We start from the raw sequence: 18,632 nt of genomic DNA on the forward strand, positions 1-18,632 counted from the left end.
TGGGATTGCAGGTGTGACACCACCATGCTCAGCTAATTTTTGTAATTTTAGGAGAGATGGGGTTTTGCCATGTTGGCCAGGCTGATCTCAAACTCCTGGCCTCAAGTGATCTGCCTGTCTCAGCCACCCAAAGTGCTGGGATTACATGCCTGAGCCACTGTGCCTGGTCTAAAGTAGATTTGTTTTGTTTTGTTTTCTTGAGACAGGGTCTCACTGTCACAGATGCTGGAGTACAGTGGTGTGATCGTGACCTACCTCAGCCTTGACCTCCTGGGCTCAGGCGATCCTTCCACCTCAGTCTTCTGAGTAGCTGGGACTACAAGCTTAGGCCACTACACCTGGCTAATTCTTCTATTTATAGTAGAGACAGGGTTTCCCCATGTTGCCCACACTGGTCTCAAACTCCTAGGCTCAAGTAATGTGCCAGCCTCAGCCTCAGCCTCCCAAAGTGCTGGAATTAGACATGAAACACTGCACCTGGCTCTCCAAAGTAGATCTTTTAGTTCCTTCTCTCAATATAAGGTCAGGCCTGATGGCTCACACCTATAATCCTAACACTTTGGGAGGCCAAGGAGGGAAAATTGCTCAAGCCCAGGAGTTTGAGACCAGCCTGGGCAATACAGCAAGATCTCACTTCTACAAAAAATTTAAAAATTAGCTGAGTGTGGTTGCTCGCAGCTATAGCTCCAGTTACTGATGAGGCTGAGGTGGAAGGATCACTTGAGCCCAGGAACTGGAGGCTACGGTGAGCTGTGATTATACCACTGCATTCCATCCTGGACAATAGAGCCAGACACTGTCTCAGAAAAAAAAAAAAAAAGAAAAAATTGTATAATAATTTAGGGTTCAAAAAATCCTGGTTTAACTTAGCTCATCTCAGGTATAAAGAAGCACTTTAGGTTGGCATGGTGGTTCATGCCTGTAATCCTAGCACTTTGGGAGGTTGAGGAGAGCAGATCCCTTGAGCTCAGGAGTTCGAGACTAGCCTAGGCACTGTGGCAAAATCCCACCTTTACAGAAAACACAAAAATTAGCCAGGCATGGTGGTATACCTGTAGTCCCAGCTACTTGGGAGGCTAAGTTTCGTAAAGACTGCTTGAGCCCAAGAGGCAGAGGTTGCAGTCAGCTTAGATTGTGCCACTGTGTTCCAGTCTGGGTGACGGAGCATGACCCTGTCTCAACAAAAACAAAAACAAACACCAACAAAAATGGAAACACTTTCATTTATATCTGTAGACAAGAAGAAACTAGACTTTCGGCTCATTCCTAATGTGTCAGGCAATATTTTAGCTTCTTTTAGTCAGACTCATTGTTTCATATGACATATGAGCATTAAGATTATTTTTCCTTGTATAAAATCTCTTTTCCTAACCTCAAAATTGTATTACATGGATTTTCATATTTTCTCACAATCTGTTTCAACATGCTTCACTCTTGTGATAGCATTTAATCAGAACAATTTGATGAAATATGTCAGACTAAGGTTGAATTTGAAATTCGTTAAGTCTCAGAATGAAAGTTGAAGAAACACTCTAGTTTTTAATGCACTCATTTTAGAGAAATCATTTAAACTATCCACTTTTCTGAAAAGTATGATCTAAGATACCTAAAAATCCAGGCTCTACAACATATATTGTGCAATTTGGGAGTCCAGACACAGATCGCATATGAACATCTTAATTTTTGCTTAAGGAAATTATGTGAGCCAGAGTTGGGTAAAAAGGTAAGGTACCAAAGGAGAAAAACAAACAAACGCACAAATGAAAACAAACGACTTCCTATCTTTTATTATCCTCTGGAAAGCCAAAACTTAAATGTGTATACTTCTGCGAAAAGTCTGAGGGACTCTTAGTCATCTTATGAGTCAGATATTCTTGAATTTCAAATTTGAGGAAGATAGAAAGGGCGGAAAAAAAGATCATGCTTTGTGCTTTTAATACTAATGTAGCTGCAGAACCCTTTTTCCAAATAAACACCTACATAGGAGCCCAGTATGGAAGCAGGACAAAGTAGTTCCGTTCTGGAGGAAGAGTCCTTCTGGTTGAAGAGATGAACAGTGTTGACGGACGAAGAGGGAGAGGCATGACTTGCCTTCCAGCAACATGCCTAGAACTCCACAGACAGTTTCAAAATCACTAGTTGATTTTCTATTATCTGCAGCAAATGTTTAACACCAAAATGTTTCTGCTTGCCACCAGATACTTCTGGGTCACTTATACCTCATTCTACCACTACCATTTCAGATAATTCTGGCAAGAACATAAATTTACTCCAGTATTAGTCTATATAGAATCTAATTAAGACTATGCTTTGTTCTAAAAAAAAAAACTACATCCCAAAGCTAAGAATAAATTACTTCTGCTCAGAGAAATACATAATTGGCCAAGTGGGGTGGCTCATGCTTATAATCCCAGCACTTTGGGAGGCTGAGGCGGGTGGATCAATTGAGGTCAGGAGTTTGAGACCAGCCTGGCCAACATGGTGAAACCCCATCTCTACTAAAAATATCAAAATAAACCAGGCCTGGTGGCGTGCACCTGTAATCCCAGCCACTCGGGAGGCTGAGGCAAGAGAATTGCTTGAACCTGGGAGACAGAAGTTGCAGTGAGCTGACATTGCACCACTGTGCTGTCACCCAGGCTGGAGTGCAACAGCATGATCTTGGCTCACTCAACTACCACCTTCCAGGTTCAAGCGATTCTCCTGCCTCAGCCTCCCAAGTAGCTGGGACTATAGGCACGTGCCACCATACCTGGCTAATTTTTGTATTTTTAGTAGAGACAGGGCTTTGCCATGTTGGCCAGGCTGGTCTCAAACTCCTGACCTCAGGTGATCCACCTGGCTCAGCCTCCCAAAGTGTTGGGATTACAGGTATGAGTCACTGCACCTGGTCCATCTTTATTATTATTATTATTTTTTGAGACAGGGTCTCACTCTGTCACTACAGGCCTGCACCATCACACCTGGCTAACCTTTTACTTTTTGTAGAGATGGGGTCTCACTATGTTGCCCAGACTGATCTTAAACTCCTGGACTCAAGAAATCCTCCTGCCTCAGCCTATCAAAGTGCTAGGATTACATGCATGAGCCATTGTGCCTGGCCTAAAGCAAATCTCCTAAATACTGTATGGGTAACTCTGTGCCAAACTTAGGTTTAGTTCTGATATGTACTTTACTATAATATTCATAAAATATAAGAGCTAGAAAGAAAGTCAGAAATAACAACATCCTCTTCATTTTACAAACATCTCAACAGATCTCTACAACAATTCATTCTTCTGATATTGGAGTAAGATATCAGAATAAGATCTAAGCCTTCTATCTGCATTCTAAATCTCATTTCCTGTTGCCTCTCAGAAAACATGCTCCAACAACTGGCTCCCTTTTTTCCCTTATCTCTACCATCTTTCTCTGTTTAATTAAGAGAAATGTTCAAGTTTTTCCAATCTTAGAAAAAAAAAGTCCTCCTTGTGTCTTTTTCAAAATTCTACTTTGTTTTCTCCTTGTGAAAGTCAAGCTGATTTTACTAACAAAGTGACCCAAGACCTCCTAGTTACCACAAGCTTTCAATCTTTATCTTGACATCACTACCAGATTTGACCTGTTGAACAATCTTCTTCTCTTTGTAAATTTCTAATTTGGTTATCAGGAAATTCCTCTCTCTGGTTTTTCTTTCTTTTTTTTTCAGTTGAGACTCATTTCACTCTGTTTCCCAAGCTGGAGTGCAGTGGCGCCATCTCGGCTCACTACAACTTCTGCTTCCCAGGTTCAAGTGATTCTCCTGCCTCAGCCTCCTGAGTAGCTGGGATTACAGGCATGTACCACCATGCCCTGCTAATTTTTTAAAATTATTTTTATTATTTTTTATTTTTTTTAAAGATGGGGTTTCACCATGTTGGTCAGTCTGGTCTTGAACTCCTGACCTCAGGTGATCCACCCGCCTTGGCCTCCAAAGTGCTTGGATTACAGGCATGAGCCACCACGCCCGGCCTAATTTTTATATTATTATTAGAGAAGGAGTCTCTCCATGTTGGCCAGGCTGGTCTCAAACTCCTGACCAGTAATCCACCTGCCTCAGTCTCCCAAAGTGCTGGGATTACAGACATAAGCCACCACACCCATCCTTGGTTTTTCTATAATACTACATTTTAAGCATTCTTTCAGACCCTCCTTACAGGTCCTTTTTTTCCATCTGAACTGTAAAAGCCAGCATTACACAATTCCATCTTTGGCCAAATTCTCTCACTCTATATAATTTCCCTAGGTGATTTTATCTACAATAGCTCCAACTATCACCTACCTATAAACTAACTTTCAACTATTTATCTTGATCTTCAATCTTTCTCCTCCAGAGGCATAATAAAATTTCTATTGGGATGTCTACCCCACAGGCACTTCAATTTAACATGTGAAAAACTGAACTTGCTATCCTTTTCCTTAAAACTGCTCTTTCTCTTATATTCTCCATCTCCATGAACAGTTCCACCAGCTACCCTATGCCAGGTGCTGGGACAAATTATGAATAGTCACTATCCATATCCTCAAAATAGATATATAAATGGACAAATACAATGTATGTTCATATTTGATACTTTGGAAAAAATAATAAGAAGAACTGAAAATATAGGGGGGAAAAAGAACATTTAAGTTCACCTGGGGAATTCAGGAAAGTGTCTGACACCAGTTGGGGCTCAATAAATATTGAATATTTATTGAGTTTATTTTGTAAGTATGATGGTATTTGTTGAAAAATGTCCTAGGTGCCTTAAAATGACTAAAAAGTAAACCACATGGGATCAATAACTCTCCTTAATGTGTGCTAGACAAATAATATAGCCAGCTAACTAACACTATTATACAAAAACCTGATAGAATTTTTTTTTGGTGTTAGCAACTTTTCAAGCAGCAGAGGTACTGCTCCTTTTGAAGCAGGGCTCCACCATAGACAGTGTGCCCAAAATAGAGACATGCTTATTCAGAGTAAGCCTACTAGGCCCTACCTAATCTGCCCCTCCCCTACTCTATTACTTCTACTATTTCCTGATTCACTGCACTTCAGTTTCACTGTCTTCCGTACTCTTTTTTACTCACATCAAACATGTTCCTACTTCAGAACCGTTGCAATTGCTCTTTCATTTTCCTAGAAGTCTTTCACCAATTATCCACATGGCTTACTGCACCAGTGTTGCCTTATCAGAGAGGACTTCTCTAACTATGCTAGGTAAAGACTGGGTGTGGTGGCTCATACCTGTAATCCAAGCACTTTGGAGGCCTAGGCAGGATGTGTTCACTTAAGGCCAGGAGTTCAACCAGCCTACTCAGTCTAGCAAGACCCTATCTCTACAAAATTAGTACGGCATGGTGGTGTGTGCCTATAGTCTCAGCTACTCAGAAAGCTGAGGTGGGAGGATTGCTCAAGGCTACTGTGAGTCATGATCACGCCCCTGCACTCTAACCTGGGCAACAGAGTGAGACCCTACCTCTAAAAAAAGAAAAAAAAAAAAAAGAAATCTGGCCGGGTGTGGTGGCTCATGCCTGGAATCTTAGCATTTTGGGAGGCCAAGGCAGGTCAATTACTTGAGTCCAGGAGTTCAAGACCAGCATGGGCAACACAGTGAGGCCTCGTGTCTATAAAAAAATACAAAAATTAGCTGGGTGTGGTGGCACATGCCTGTAGTCCCAGCTACTTGGGAGGCTGAGCTGGGAGGATCACTTAAGCCTGGGAGTTTACAGGTTGCAGTGAGCCAAGATTGCACCATTGCACTCCAGCCTGGGCAAAAGAGCAAGACCCTGTCTCTATAAAAATAATAATTTTAAAAAAATCTAACTATGCTGGATAAAATGGCAGTCTGTATACCCAGAACTTAGAACAATGTTGAGCATATAGTAGAGATATGATAGATATTTGCTGAATGAATTTCTTTCAGATTCAAATATTCAAAAAAAAATTTCCAAATAAAACACTTAGAGATGGAATCCAAATCATGTTCCAATTTTCTGAGAATTTAAATCTTCATTCTCTTTTGTTTTCACTGACTATAACAGATCTCTGTGTACCCTTCTGTGTTCAATCCTTGAATAGCAGGTTTAGTGAATTTTTAAAAATTGCTCTCAACACAATTTTAAAAATATTAGTTAAACATCTACTGCAGACAATACCATCTTTTCTCAATTATCATATACAAATAGGAAAAAACAAATTAAATTCTCACATGTTCTTCCAAACTCTGTTTTCCCCTAATTACAATTTGTAAATTTCCCTAATTACAATTTGATGGAGGTTGCAAAAAGCACTGAAGTCAGTAGATCCCAAGTTCCAACTATTCTCCTTTTCTCTACCTACTCTGTTAGAAATTATGACAATAATAATTTATAATTCTTTGTTAAAAATAAAACCCATAATAATTTATAATTCATTGTTAAAAATAAAACCCATAGAAAAATATTGTAGTAGTATTATAATCACTCTTAATAAGTTATTTTACCAAAGAACATGTCTAGCATGCTCTAGGAAGTATAGACTGGCAGCTAAAACTTGAACAAAAGGATACTTTTATGGACAAAGACAAGATTAGTCTGGCCCAGTTGTAAGGCAGTCACCATGGCTGTTTTGTCATCCAGTAAAGCCACTTTCTTAGGATGAGAACCATTAAATGCAACTCTATGGTCTTGCAATTCCAGTGTATAATGTTCCAGGGGAAATTTCACCTCTGTAAGACATGAAAGATACATAAATGTAGTGACAGCAGTCATTCCAGTGGATAACGATGTATTCTTGATCATAAAGGAATGATCAGGAAGCAGACATAAGAGTATGATCTGCTTCTAATGTTTTTCCTGCTATGATGAATTTCTACATGTAACCATTTGGGGGTAATATATGAGTTAAAATATATTGTTGGAGGCCAGGTGTAGTGGCTCACGCCTGTAATCCCAGCACTTTGGGAGGCAAAGGCGAGCAGATCAGCTGAGGTCATGAGTTCGAGATAAGCCTGGCCAACATAGTGAAACACTGTATCTACTAAAAACATAAAAATTAGCTGGGCATGATGGTGCATGCCTGTAATCCCAGTTACTTGGGAGGCTGAGGCAGAGGTTGCAGTGAGCTGAGATTGCGTCATTGCACTCCATCCTGGGTGACAGAGCAAGACGCCATCTCAAAATATATATATATATCTGGTATTGCTTGTATTCTTAAAAACTAGTGAACTGAGTATCAGGAGGGGTCATTATTAGTAATGAAAAGACTAATGTTAATGGAATGTAACTTTTAGTATCAATAGAATATTAAGTTTTCAGTCGATGAATTGGGTTTCTCAAGAAACAACTTTTACAAAGATCATTGCAATGATCATTCAAGTCCCTTCTGGTAAAGTGTCTTCACTCTCCCTTTAAAAACTAGTAAAGTTGTTGTTTTATTTATTTAGTTATTTTTAGGGATGGGGTCTTTGGCCTGGCACAGTGGCTCATGCTTGTAATCTCAGCTTTTTGGGAGGGAGGCCAAAGTGGGAGAATCACTTGAGACAAGGAGTTCAAGACCAGCCTGGATAACATAATGAGATCCCATCTCTCCCAATTAAAAAAAAAAAAAAAAAGAGCTGGATATGGTGGCAGGAACCTATAGTCCCAGCTACTTGGGAGGCCAAGGTGGGAGGATCACTTGAGCACAGGAGTTCGAGGTTGCAGTGAGCTATGATTATGCCACTGTACTACAACCTGGGCAACAAAGGGAGACCCCCTCCATCTCAAAAAAATAAAAATAAATGAATACAATTAAATTAAAAAGAGATGGGGATCTTGCTCTGTTGCCTAGGTTGGTCTCGAACTTCTGGCCTCAAGCAATCTTCCTGCCTCAGCTTCCAGAATAGCTGGAATTACAAGTGAGAGCCACCATGCCTGGCCAGTTGTTGTTTTGAGATGGAGTCTCACTCTGTAGCCCACGCTGGAGTGCAGTGGCACGATCTAGGTTCACTGCAACCTCCACCTTCTGGGTCCCAGTTCAAGCAATTCTTCTGCCTCAGCCTCCAAAACTGGGATTACAGGCACATGCCACCATGCCTAGCTAATTTTTGTATTTTTAGTAGAGACGGAGTTTCACCATCTTGGCCAGGCTGGTCTTGAACTCCTGACCTCGTGATATGCCCACCTTGGCCTTTCAAAGTGTTGGGATTACAGGTGTGAGCCACCACACCCGGCCTAGTTGTTGTTTTAATAGAGAATTCAGATGCTTCTTGCAACTGAAGCTAAGCAGCCGAACTATGCCATTAATATGTTCAAGATATGGAGCTATCTCTGTCTAATATTAATTGAGTATAGCAATTAATACTCTATAACAAAATCTAAAAACCCAAATATTTTTCATATGTAATGTGGAGTTGCTCATCTTGTCAGCAGAAAAGATTCGGGAAATGCGAGTCATCATAGGAGAAAAAATAAATCACCTTACCTGTCATTCTCCCTTGAACCATTTTTGCAACTTGGTATTTAATATATGCTCCTACTAAGAGATAAATATCATGGGATGGTATAAGAAATATATACTCCAAAACAAGCAGACGTATCAATGCTGCTGCCACTTTCTAAAAGAGGTAGGGAAAAAAACAGTTTACATGGACAGAATTCTCACAGTGATCTTTCTTGTTAAAAGCTTACTTCTTCCAAATTTCTTTAAAATTTTTTTTTAAAAAAAGCTTTCCTAATCACAAGTCATAATTTCAGCTACCCTTAAAAAGTGATCATGAATCTTAATACCTTATTAACTTTCTAAGGTACTCAGACTAATAGAAAAGTCTTCTAAAAGAGAAAAAGTAGGTAAATAGAAAGGCAAGTATGCTGAAATGAGAAAAGGTAAAACTCAGTTGTGGAACACAGAAATACTTTTTTTTTTTGAGACAGAGTCTCGCTCTGTTGCCAGGCTGGAGTGCAGTGACTCGATCTCAACTCAATGCAATCTCTACCTCCCATGTTCAAGTGATTCTTCTGCCTCAGCCTTCCGAGTAGCTGAGATTACAGGCGCACACCACCACAACCAGATAAATTTTTTGGTATTTTTGGTAGTGACGGGGTTTCACCATTTTGGCCAGGATAGTCTTGATCTCCTCACCTCGTTATCCGCCCACCTCAGCCTCCCAAAGTGCTGGGATTATACCATGCCCGGCCTGAACGCAGAAATTCTTTCAGCCAACCTCCAGTTAACTGACTTGCCAGATTGTTACTTTCCACTCCCTGTTGAACACATTGATTTTTGTGAAGATTTACCCAATGCAAGGTTGGTAGGCTTCTCTCTAGGAGGTCCACACACTCATGTTCTTGCCATTGAATTAAATGCTTACCAAAAGACATTTGTTTTTCCCAAATCTATTTATGCAAGTTGTGCTTGTAATTATAATTGCATTAAAACAAAACTATAGATGTGAAAAGAGAACTGTTGTTTCTACTAAAAATTTAAATGTTTTGGCTGGGCACAGTGGCTCATGCCTGTCATCATAGCACTTTGGGAGGCCGAGGCAGGCATATCGCCTGAGGTCAGGAGTTCAAGACCAGCCTGGCCAACATGGTGAAACCCCATCTCTACTAAAAATACTAAAATTAGCCGGGCATGGTTGGCAGCTACCTGTAATCCCAGCTACTCAAGAGGCTGAGGCAGGAGAATTGCTTGAACCCGGGAGGCAGAGGTTGCAGTGAGCCAAGATTATGACGTTGTACTCCAGCCTGGGTGACAGAGCAAGACTCTGTCTCAAAAAAAAAAAAAAAAAAAATCAAATGTTTACAAAAAAAGTGAAAGGCAAGCTGCTAATACATACTATCAATTAGGTGTAAGTGAGAAATGTAAAATATTAGGGAAAACCCTTTAAAATATAAAATTCTGCACTCAAATTCTTCCTGCATCTAAATTTTCACTTGACTAGAAATTAGGGCTGTGGGCTGTGGCTCACACCTGTAATCCTAGCACTTTGGGAGGCTGAGGCAGGTGGATAACTTGAGGCCAGAAGTTCAAAACCAGCCTGGCCATCATAGCGAAACCCCGTCTCTACTAAAAATACAAAAATTACTATGCATGGTGGCACACACCTATAATCCCAGATACTTGGGAGGCTGAGGCACAAGAATCACTTGAACCCTCCCACCCCCAAAATAGGAAGAAATTATAAACTGTAGTTTATGCAAGAAAGTGTATGTAGATTTCAAATCAGTGAACTAATGGTCAAAGAAAAGCCTTTCACCTACATCAAGGATTGTTGAATAAACTGTAGTTATATCTTTTAAGAGAAAATGCCAGTCACATTTGTAATTGTAATCAGGCCATAAAATGTTTAAAAAAGATAATTTTTTTTAATACCCACTTCAAATAACTTTTTCAATTAAATGACCAAGTATTGGCCCAAATCAGATAAGGATAGAGGGCTTTACTATAGATAAACATAAATAACTATATTTTCCATAGGCAAGACTATTAGATGAAAATTTATAGCACTTGCCAGGTGTGGTAGCTCACACCTGTAATCCCAGTGCTTTAGGAGGCTGAGGCAGGCCAACTGCTTAAGCTCAGAAGTTTGAGACCAGCCTGGGCAACATGGCAAAACCCTGTCTCTACAAAACAAAACAAAACAAAACAAACAAACAAACAAACAAAAAACAGGGTGTGGTGGTGCGTCCCTGTAGTACCTGGGCAACAGAACAAGATCCTACCTTGAAAAACAAAAAAAAAGTAAGGAAAACTTATAACACAAACTTTTTACCTTATAGAATGGTTCATGAATTTGAACTTTTACAACAGCAGTGCCAGTTCTAATCCCGGACACTAAAATCATATCTCCTTGTTTCTCCTCTTTTTCCATCTTAGTTATATATACTGGGGGAGAATATTCTGCTTCAGAGTATTTAAGAATCCTAAAGACATAAAATAAAATGTGTTTCTAGCAGAATTAAATGATGTCTTCTTCCAAAAGTCCCTAAGATACGTTAAACATAGTTTCTTCAATGTCTATAAAATATAAAACACTTTTGGCTGGGCATGGTGGCTCATGCCTGTAATCCCAACACTTTGGGAGGCCAAGGCAGGTGGATCACCTGAGGTCAGGAATTTGAGACCAGCCTGGCCAATATGGCGAAACTCCATCTCTACTAAAAATACAAAAATTAGCCAGGTGTAGTGGCACATGCCTGTAATTCCAGCTATTCGGGAGGCTGAGACAGGAGAATTGCTTAAACCTAGGAGGTGGAGGTTGCAGTGAGCCACTGCACTCCAGCCTAGGGGACAGAGTGAGACTCTGTCTCAAAAAAAAAAAAAGGAAAGGAAAGAAAAGAAAAGAGAAGCCAGGCGTGGTGGCTCATGCCTGTAATCCCAGCACTCTGGGAGGCCAAAGTGGGTGGATCACCTGAGGTCAGGAGTTCAAGACCACCCTGGCCAATATGGCATAACCTCATCTCTACTAAAAATACAAAAATTAGCTGGGCATTGTGGCAGGCACCTGTAGTCCCAGCTACTTGGGAGACTGAGGCAGGATAATCACTTGAACCCAGGAGGTAGAGATTGCAGTGAGCTAAGACTGTGACACTGCACTTCAGCCTGGGTGACAGAGCAAGACTCCATCTCAAAAAGAAAAAAAAAAAGAAGAAGAAAGAAAGAAAGGTATTTATGAGCCTCTGGCTAAAATTGTGGTAGAAGGAAACTTGGATTGTCTCAGATCTATTGCTTGGTACTGAAGACAAAATTTCATACAATTATCCTTCTCCCTCTACTTCAGCATGTGCAGGCAGCTTGAACAAAAAACTGCCAGAAGATACACCTGGCTCAAATAATTGTATGGTCCTTAGCTCACGAACTCCTCCATAATGGCTCAAATTAAGCCATCATAAAGGTACCTACATCTATGGCATGTTTCATTCTATCAAAGACATTCCCCCTCAGTAATTTATCTGTTTCAAAAAAGAACAGACAGCAGGATCATCGAAGTTCACGCAAATGCTTGCTTGTTCAGTATGCCACTTAATGGCAGATGTCTTCTTCACAGTCAGATGATTTATGTTTGGCTTCAAGTTTACCTAATTTTGCTAGACAGTTCTTCTCTTGCTGACTTGTTGTCCTGGGCAATGCTCCACTCAAACATCATCCCTGCCAAACTACTAAAAGTATTTCCTGTAGAGCAAGCCAAAAGCAGACAAGGTAGGATCATGTATTAAAAAATATTCAGGTATTTACAACAAGAAAAGGAAATCTAACTAGAAAATTACTTTGAGGCCTCTTTCATTAAGAAATAGAAAACACTATCATTAATTAATTAAGACATATATATGAGAAAGATCCCTACACAAACAATAAATGCTGTTGCTGCACAAGCTGTCTGAAAGTAAAAAGAAATCAAGCTGATTAACTTCTGGTTGACAATAATTATGACAAGCTCTTTCTGTTTCTTTCTACGTGAGGGCCATCTCACGGTTGACAAGGCATCCTTAATCCTGGTCCCCTCCACATAAATTTTTGTAAAAACCAGTTTCCAGGCCAGGTGCAATGGCTTGTGCCTATAATCCTAGAACTTTGGGAGGCCAAGGCAGGAAATTCACTGGAACCCAGGAGTTTGAGACCAACCTGGGCAACACAGTGGAACCCGGTCTGTGAAATAAAAACTTAGCCAGGCATAGTGGCGTGTGCCTGTAGTCCTAGCTACTCAGGAGGTTGAGGTAGGAGGATTGCTTGAGCCTGGGAGGTCAAGGCTGCAGTGAGCCATGTTTGTGTTACTGCATTCCAGCCTGAGCAACAGACTCTGTATCAAAAAAAAAAAAAAAAAAGCTTCTAGAATAGTTCATTTTTCAGACCAAAAAAAATCACTCTGCCGGGCACGGTGGCTCATGCCTGTAATCCCAGCATTTTGGGAGGCTGAGGCAGGTAGATCATGAAGTCAGCAGTTCAAGACCAGCCTGGCCAATATGCTGAAACCCCACCTCTACTAAAGATACAAAAAATTAGCCAGGCATGGTGGTGGGTGCCTGTAATCCCGGTTACTCGGGAAGCTGAAGCAGAGAATTGCTTGAACCAGGGAGGTGGAGATTGCAGTGAGCCGAGATCACACTACTGCACTCTAGCCTGGGTGACAGAGCAAGGCTCTGTCTCAAAAAAAAAAAAAAAAAAAAAAAAAAATCACTCAAGTAATTTACAAAGAAAGTGGCAATACATTTTAATATATATATATATATATTTTTAATCAACCATGGGAAACTTGGCCTCACAGGATACTTCTTCTACCTTGGCCTCCCAAACTGTTAGAATTATAAGCATGAGCCACCACGTCCTACCTAAGTGTTTTTTTTGTTTTGTTGTTTACCACCTAAATGTTCTTAATACCACATTACAGCATTAATATAGTATAGAATATTAAAAGTGTTAAAGATTAGATCAAGATTGTAACTTTTTCACAGATTTACATTTAATTCTCCTGGTTTACAGAAAGTAGATTGATCAAACAGAGCTAGCAATAAATTCCAAAAAATGTTCTTAATTGTTGATCTAGGGACCATCAGCAGAAGCTCAGTGGCAGATTTGGATATTTAAGAAAAGTTCTGAGGCCGGCACAGTGATTCATGCCTGTAATCCCAACACTTTGGGAGGCCGAGATGGGTAGATCACTTGAGGCCAGGAGTTAACACGGTGAAAACCTGTCTCCCTTAAAAACAGATTTGGATATTTAAGAAAAGTTCTGAGGCCAGCACAGTGATTCATGCCTGTAATCCCAACACTTTGGGAGGCCGAGATGGGTAGATCACTTGAGGCCAGGAGTTAACACGGTGAAAACCTGTCTCCCTTAAAAACACAAAAATTAGCGGGCATGGCAGCACGCACCTGTAATCCCAGATACTCGGGAGGCTAAGGCACAAAAATCGCCTGAACCCGGAGGGCGGAGGTTGCAGTGAGCCAAGATCAAGCCACTGCACTCAAGCCTAGGCAACAGAGCGAGACTCCAACTCAAAAAAAAAAAAAAAAAAGGAAGAAGAAAAGAAAAGAAAGGTCGCAGTAGCTCATGCCTGTAATCCTGGCACTTTGGGAGGCTGAGGTGGGTAGATCACCTGAGGTCAGTTCTTGACCAACATGGTGAAACCCTGTCTCTACTAAAAATACAAAATTAGCTAGGGGTGGTGGTGCAGGCCTGTAATCCCAGCTACTCTGGAAGCTGAGGCAGGAGAACTGCTTGAACTTGGGAGGCAGCGGTTTCAGTTAACTGAGATGGTGCCATTGCACTCCAGCCTGGGCAACAAGAGTGAAACTGTCTCAAAAAAAAAAAAAAAAAAAAAAACAAAGAAAGGAAAAGTTCTGAGGTAACAATAGCAGTAATATTTTATGAAAGTGTGTAGCTAATACATTAAATTACACTCAGAATTATTAGTTAGCTCCAAATGAGAGAATAGATATTATTTCTAATCACTCAAGTTTTTGTTTCCAAGTGCTAAACATAAAGGGGTATTACTTTATTTTAGTTAATTTTGTTGAATCCTCTGAAGTTCTTTTTTTTTTTTTTTTTTTAACTTTTCTTCATATTGCCCTTCTCCTGATTGTAGTATCCTCTGAAGTTCTTTACCTTCAGCATCCAATGCCCTCACCATCAGTTCCAGTGGCGAATCACCTACATAAAGTTCCCGGGCCCGAGATACAATTTCGATCCTCTTTATCACATCAATCTTAACATCACAGCGTAGCTCATAGTCAGTCACTACAATGAACCCAAAAACAGTATTTAATTCAATAGGTCTTGAATCTATTAAATGTCTCAAATACTCAAAACTGTATTCTAAAGATCATGAAAAAGAAAGACTATGACAGCTGCTTTTACCTATGGAAGAAAATAGCATAATAACAAGATATAAGAGCCTTTCTTTGAAACAACAGACACCAGACCAGTGATTCCAAAACACTGATCTATGATGTTTTACTCATCCATGGAAAAATGAGAAAAATAAAAATTTTAACCTTTTGCTCCAAATTCTTCCAGATCCTGATGACAACAAATAAAATTTTAAAAATAGTGAATAATAAAATTAAGTTGTCATATTAAAAGAATATAATTTATTCATACGTCTTATTTTTAAAATGGTAAAAATTATCTTTTATGAAATAATGGTGTTAGTAAATTTTTTCAAATGTATATATTTAGGAAAGTAAAATGGTGGCAACTATAAGTCAGTCCTATCAATAAACTTCTCTCTTCCTATTTTTCTTTCTTTTTTTTTTTTTGAGACTGAGTGTCACTGTGTCACCCAGGCTGGAGTATAGTAGCGTGATCTTGGTTCGCTGCAACCTCCACCTCCCAGGTTCAAGTGATTCTCCTCTCAGCTAGGATTACAGGTGCCTACCACCACACCCAGCTAGTATTTTTGTATTTTTAGAAGAGATGGGGTTTCACCATGTTGGCTAGGCTGGTCTTGAACTCCTGACCTCAGGTGATCTGCCCACCTTGGCCTCACAAAGTGCTGGATTACAGGCGTGAGCCACTATGCCCGGCCCATCATTTTTTTTTTTTTTTTCTGAGCCATGAGATTACAAAGCCTGGGAACCACTGTATTAGATCTAGCTAGAGTACCAGTCTAACCAGAGTTCTAGTCAATATACCCATAATGAAATTCAGAAACACTAACTAAAACAGTACAGAATAAAATGAGAACGAGATAAAAATTTTCTATCACTGTATTTTTAAAATGGTAAATTATCACGATATTTGTAATACAAAATAATTGTGATATTGTAGCACTCTCTCTTACCACATTTGCCATGTATTTGGGAACTGTTTACATAGCTGTTCCATTCTACTATTGTAACTATACATTTTTGGTTTTAGCTTCATCCACAAAAACCAAAAAGCAAAGTTACTACCACTTTTCAATGACCCTAAATTACCAGTAAACATCAGGGATAAACTCTGTCCCTAGTCATAGATCTGCTTTCATGGAATTTTAAAATCAAAGGAGAGGCCGGGTGCAGTGGCTCACACTTGTAATCCCAGCACTTTGGGAGGCTGAGGCAGGTGGATCACCTGAGAGGTCAGGAGTTAGAAACCAACCTGGCCAACATGGTAAAACCCTGTTTCTACTAAAACACAAAAAGTAGCTGGGTGTGATGGTGCATATCTGTAGTCCCAGTTACTCAGGAGGCTGAGGCAAGAGAATTGTGTGAAACTGGGAGGCATAGTTTGCAGTGAGCCAAGATCACGCCACTGCACTCCAGCCTGGGTGACAAAGTGAGCAAAGTTACTACCTTTGTTCAAAAAAAAAAAAATTAAACATTAAACATTGGCAGAGCATAGCGGCTAACACCTGTAATCCCAGCACTGGGAGGCCAAGGCGGGAGGATTGCTTGAGATCAGGAGTTCAAGACCAGCCTGGCCAACATGGTGAAACCCTGTCTCTACTAAAAATACAAAAATTAGCCGGCACGGTGGTGATGTACACCTATAGTCCCAGCTATTCGGGAGGCTGAGGCAGGAGAATCACTTGAACCTGTGAGGTGGAGGTTGCAATCAACCGAGATGGCACCACTGCACTCTAGCCTGGGTGACAGAGCGAGTCTTCATCTCCAAAAACAACAACAACAAAATTAAACATTAAAAATCAAAGGAGAATGTTAATCAGATAATACAAGTAAATGCCCCTCAACAAAGGCTAAGGTGCCCTAAAACATACTTATTTCAGGAAATGGTATGCTTCCTTTCACAAGAAATGTTAAAAATTGAATTACTCATCCTGAAACTATATAGACAATAGAACTGAACAAATACATCATAGATAATCAAAGTCAGTTTTCTCCCTGTCAGAGAAAGAAGTTACAATAAGCAAGGTGGGAAGGCTAGAATAAACTCCAAGGTGCAAGATTAGAATTGAAGATATCAGTATGAGATCATGTTTATTTTAATATCTATGAAGACAGATATAGAAATAAGTATAGATATATGTGTATACATGAGTTAGCATATATACATATATACATATATTTCCTAGCTCTGTTTGCTAAGAGGGCCTAGAAGCAGTGGATATACCAGTAGCAACAAGCACACTGGCACCCAGATCTTGGCGTGTAAATATAATTCTTTTTTTTTTTTTTGAGACCGAGTCTTGCTCTGTTGCCCAGACTGGAGTGGAGTGCAGTGGCATGATCTTGGCTCACTGCAACCTCCTCCTGGGTTCAAGCAAATCTCCTGCCTCAGCTTCCTGAGGAGCTGAGATTACAGGTGCATACCACCACAACGGCTAATTTTGTGTTTTTTTAATAGAGATGGGGTTTCACCATGTTGGTCAGGCTGGTCTCGATCCTGACCTCGTGATCTGCCTGACTTGGCCTCCCAAAGTACTGGGATTATGGGCATGGGCCACCGTGCCCGGCCACAAATATAATTCTTGTTGTTGAGACAGAGTCTTGCTAAGTTACTCAGCTTAGTCTAGAACACCTGGCCTCAAGTGATCCTCCTACCTCAACCTCCCAAACTGCTGACATTGCAGGCACTAAATATAATTCTTTAATATAAAGAACTAGGACTCCTTGAAGAAATGGCTAAGATGACCCTGGCCCATCTCACAGAACTAAAAAATTAAAAAGTACAATCAGCCAGTCAGAAAAATTAAATAAAAGGGCAAATCCAAAGGACATAGGAACCAACCTGAAAGAGCCCCCAATGGTCAAAGCTGGAAAAACTGGAATAACAGAATAAATTATGATCATATTGAAATATAGCCCCCAAATTAAATGAATATCCATGAAACCATACTGACATAAATAACTGAATAAATTAACTGGGAAGAAGTTACTTGTAATATGTAAGACATCTTTCTTTCAGAACAATACTAGTTAATAAGTATAGAAGATATGAAGGAAATTGCTTGAGCCCAGGAGTTCAAAATCAGTCTAGGCAACATAATGACACCTCATCTTTACAAATAATAAAAAGAATCTAGCCAGGTGTGGGGCACACTTATGGTCCCAGCTACTTGGGACGCTGAGGTGGAAGAATCACTTGAGCCTGGGTGGTCAATGCTTCAGTGAGCTGAGACCATGCTACTGCAAGAGGAAGATCTCTCTCTCTCTCTCTCTCTCTCTCTCTCTCACACACACACACACACACACACACACACACACACACACACACAAATCACAGTACTAAGAGTCATGGAAAAACACTAAAATTAGTGGGTAAAACTTCAAGGAGAAACAGGATACATCAAAGTATCTCTCTTAAATATTTATTAGTTATTGCAGTGGTTAATACATGTGCACAAATTCTTTGGCACTCCTCCTTCCAAGAGGTAAAGGTTAATTTTCTTTCCTTTATTTTTGTTTCGTTTTTTAAAAAACAGGGTCTCACTCTGTCACCCAGGCTGGAGAGCGGTGGCACAATCATAGCTCACTGCAGCCTTGAACTCCTGGGCTCAAGTGATCCTCCCACCTCAGCCACCTTAGTGGTTGAGATTATAGGCGCATGCCACTGCACTTGGCTAATTTTTAATTTTTTGTAGAGGCAGGGTCTCACTTTTTTGCCCAGGCCAATTCCCCTTCCTTTGAATTGTAGGCTAGGCTTAATGACCACTTTTAATAAATAGCATATGTGAAGGGGAAAATGGTGACTTTACAGTGGAGAAACCTGACAGATACCACCTTA

At 40.2% G+C, this 18,632-nt stretch overlaps 1 protein-coding gene across 16 annotated transcripts in view; it reads right to left on the bottom strand.

The window, feature by feature from the left end:
* NUP210L (nucleoporin 210 like) overlaps positions 1-18,632 on the bottom strand; it is a 135,970-nt gene that overhangs the window by 104,257 nt on the left and 13,081 nt on the right. For 12 of the 16 annotated variants that reach the window (XR_010340294.1, XM_064370404.1, XM_064370402.1 and 9 more), the window contains 6 exons: positions 14,571-14,702; positions 12,046-12,139; positions 10,740-10,890; positions 8,447-8,579; positions 6,552-6,710; positions 1,607-1,675 (listed from right to left, as the gene is read on the bottom strand). Coding sequence is in view for 15 of the 16 variants with exons in the window: in XM_064370404.1 (XP_064226474.1) it covers positions 1,607-1,675; positions 6,552-6,710; positions 8,447-8,579; positions 10,740-10,890; positions 12,046-12,139; positions 14,571-14,702 (738 nt within the window). In the remaining variant the exon portion in view is untranslated. Of the gene's footprint in view, positions 1-1,606; positions 1,676-1,980; positions 2,458-6,551; positions 6,711-8,446; positions 8,580-10,739; positions 10,891-12,045; positions 12,140-14,570; positions 15,311-18,632 lie in introns of those variants that run through there. The other 4 variants (XM_064370410.1, XM_064370411.1, XM_064370408.1 and 1 more) reach the window with 3 other exon arrangements.

Source organism: Aotus nancymaae, unplaced genomic scaffold, assembly GCF_030222135.1.
Source record: "Aotus nancymaae isolate 86718 unplaced genomic scaffold, 86718_ANA_hifiasm-v0.15.2.pri h1tg000108l, whole genome shotgun sequence".
In the NCBI taxonomy this organism is placed as follows: Eukaryota; Metazoa; Chordata; class Mammalia; order Primates; family Aotidae; genus Aotus; species Aotus nancymaae.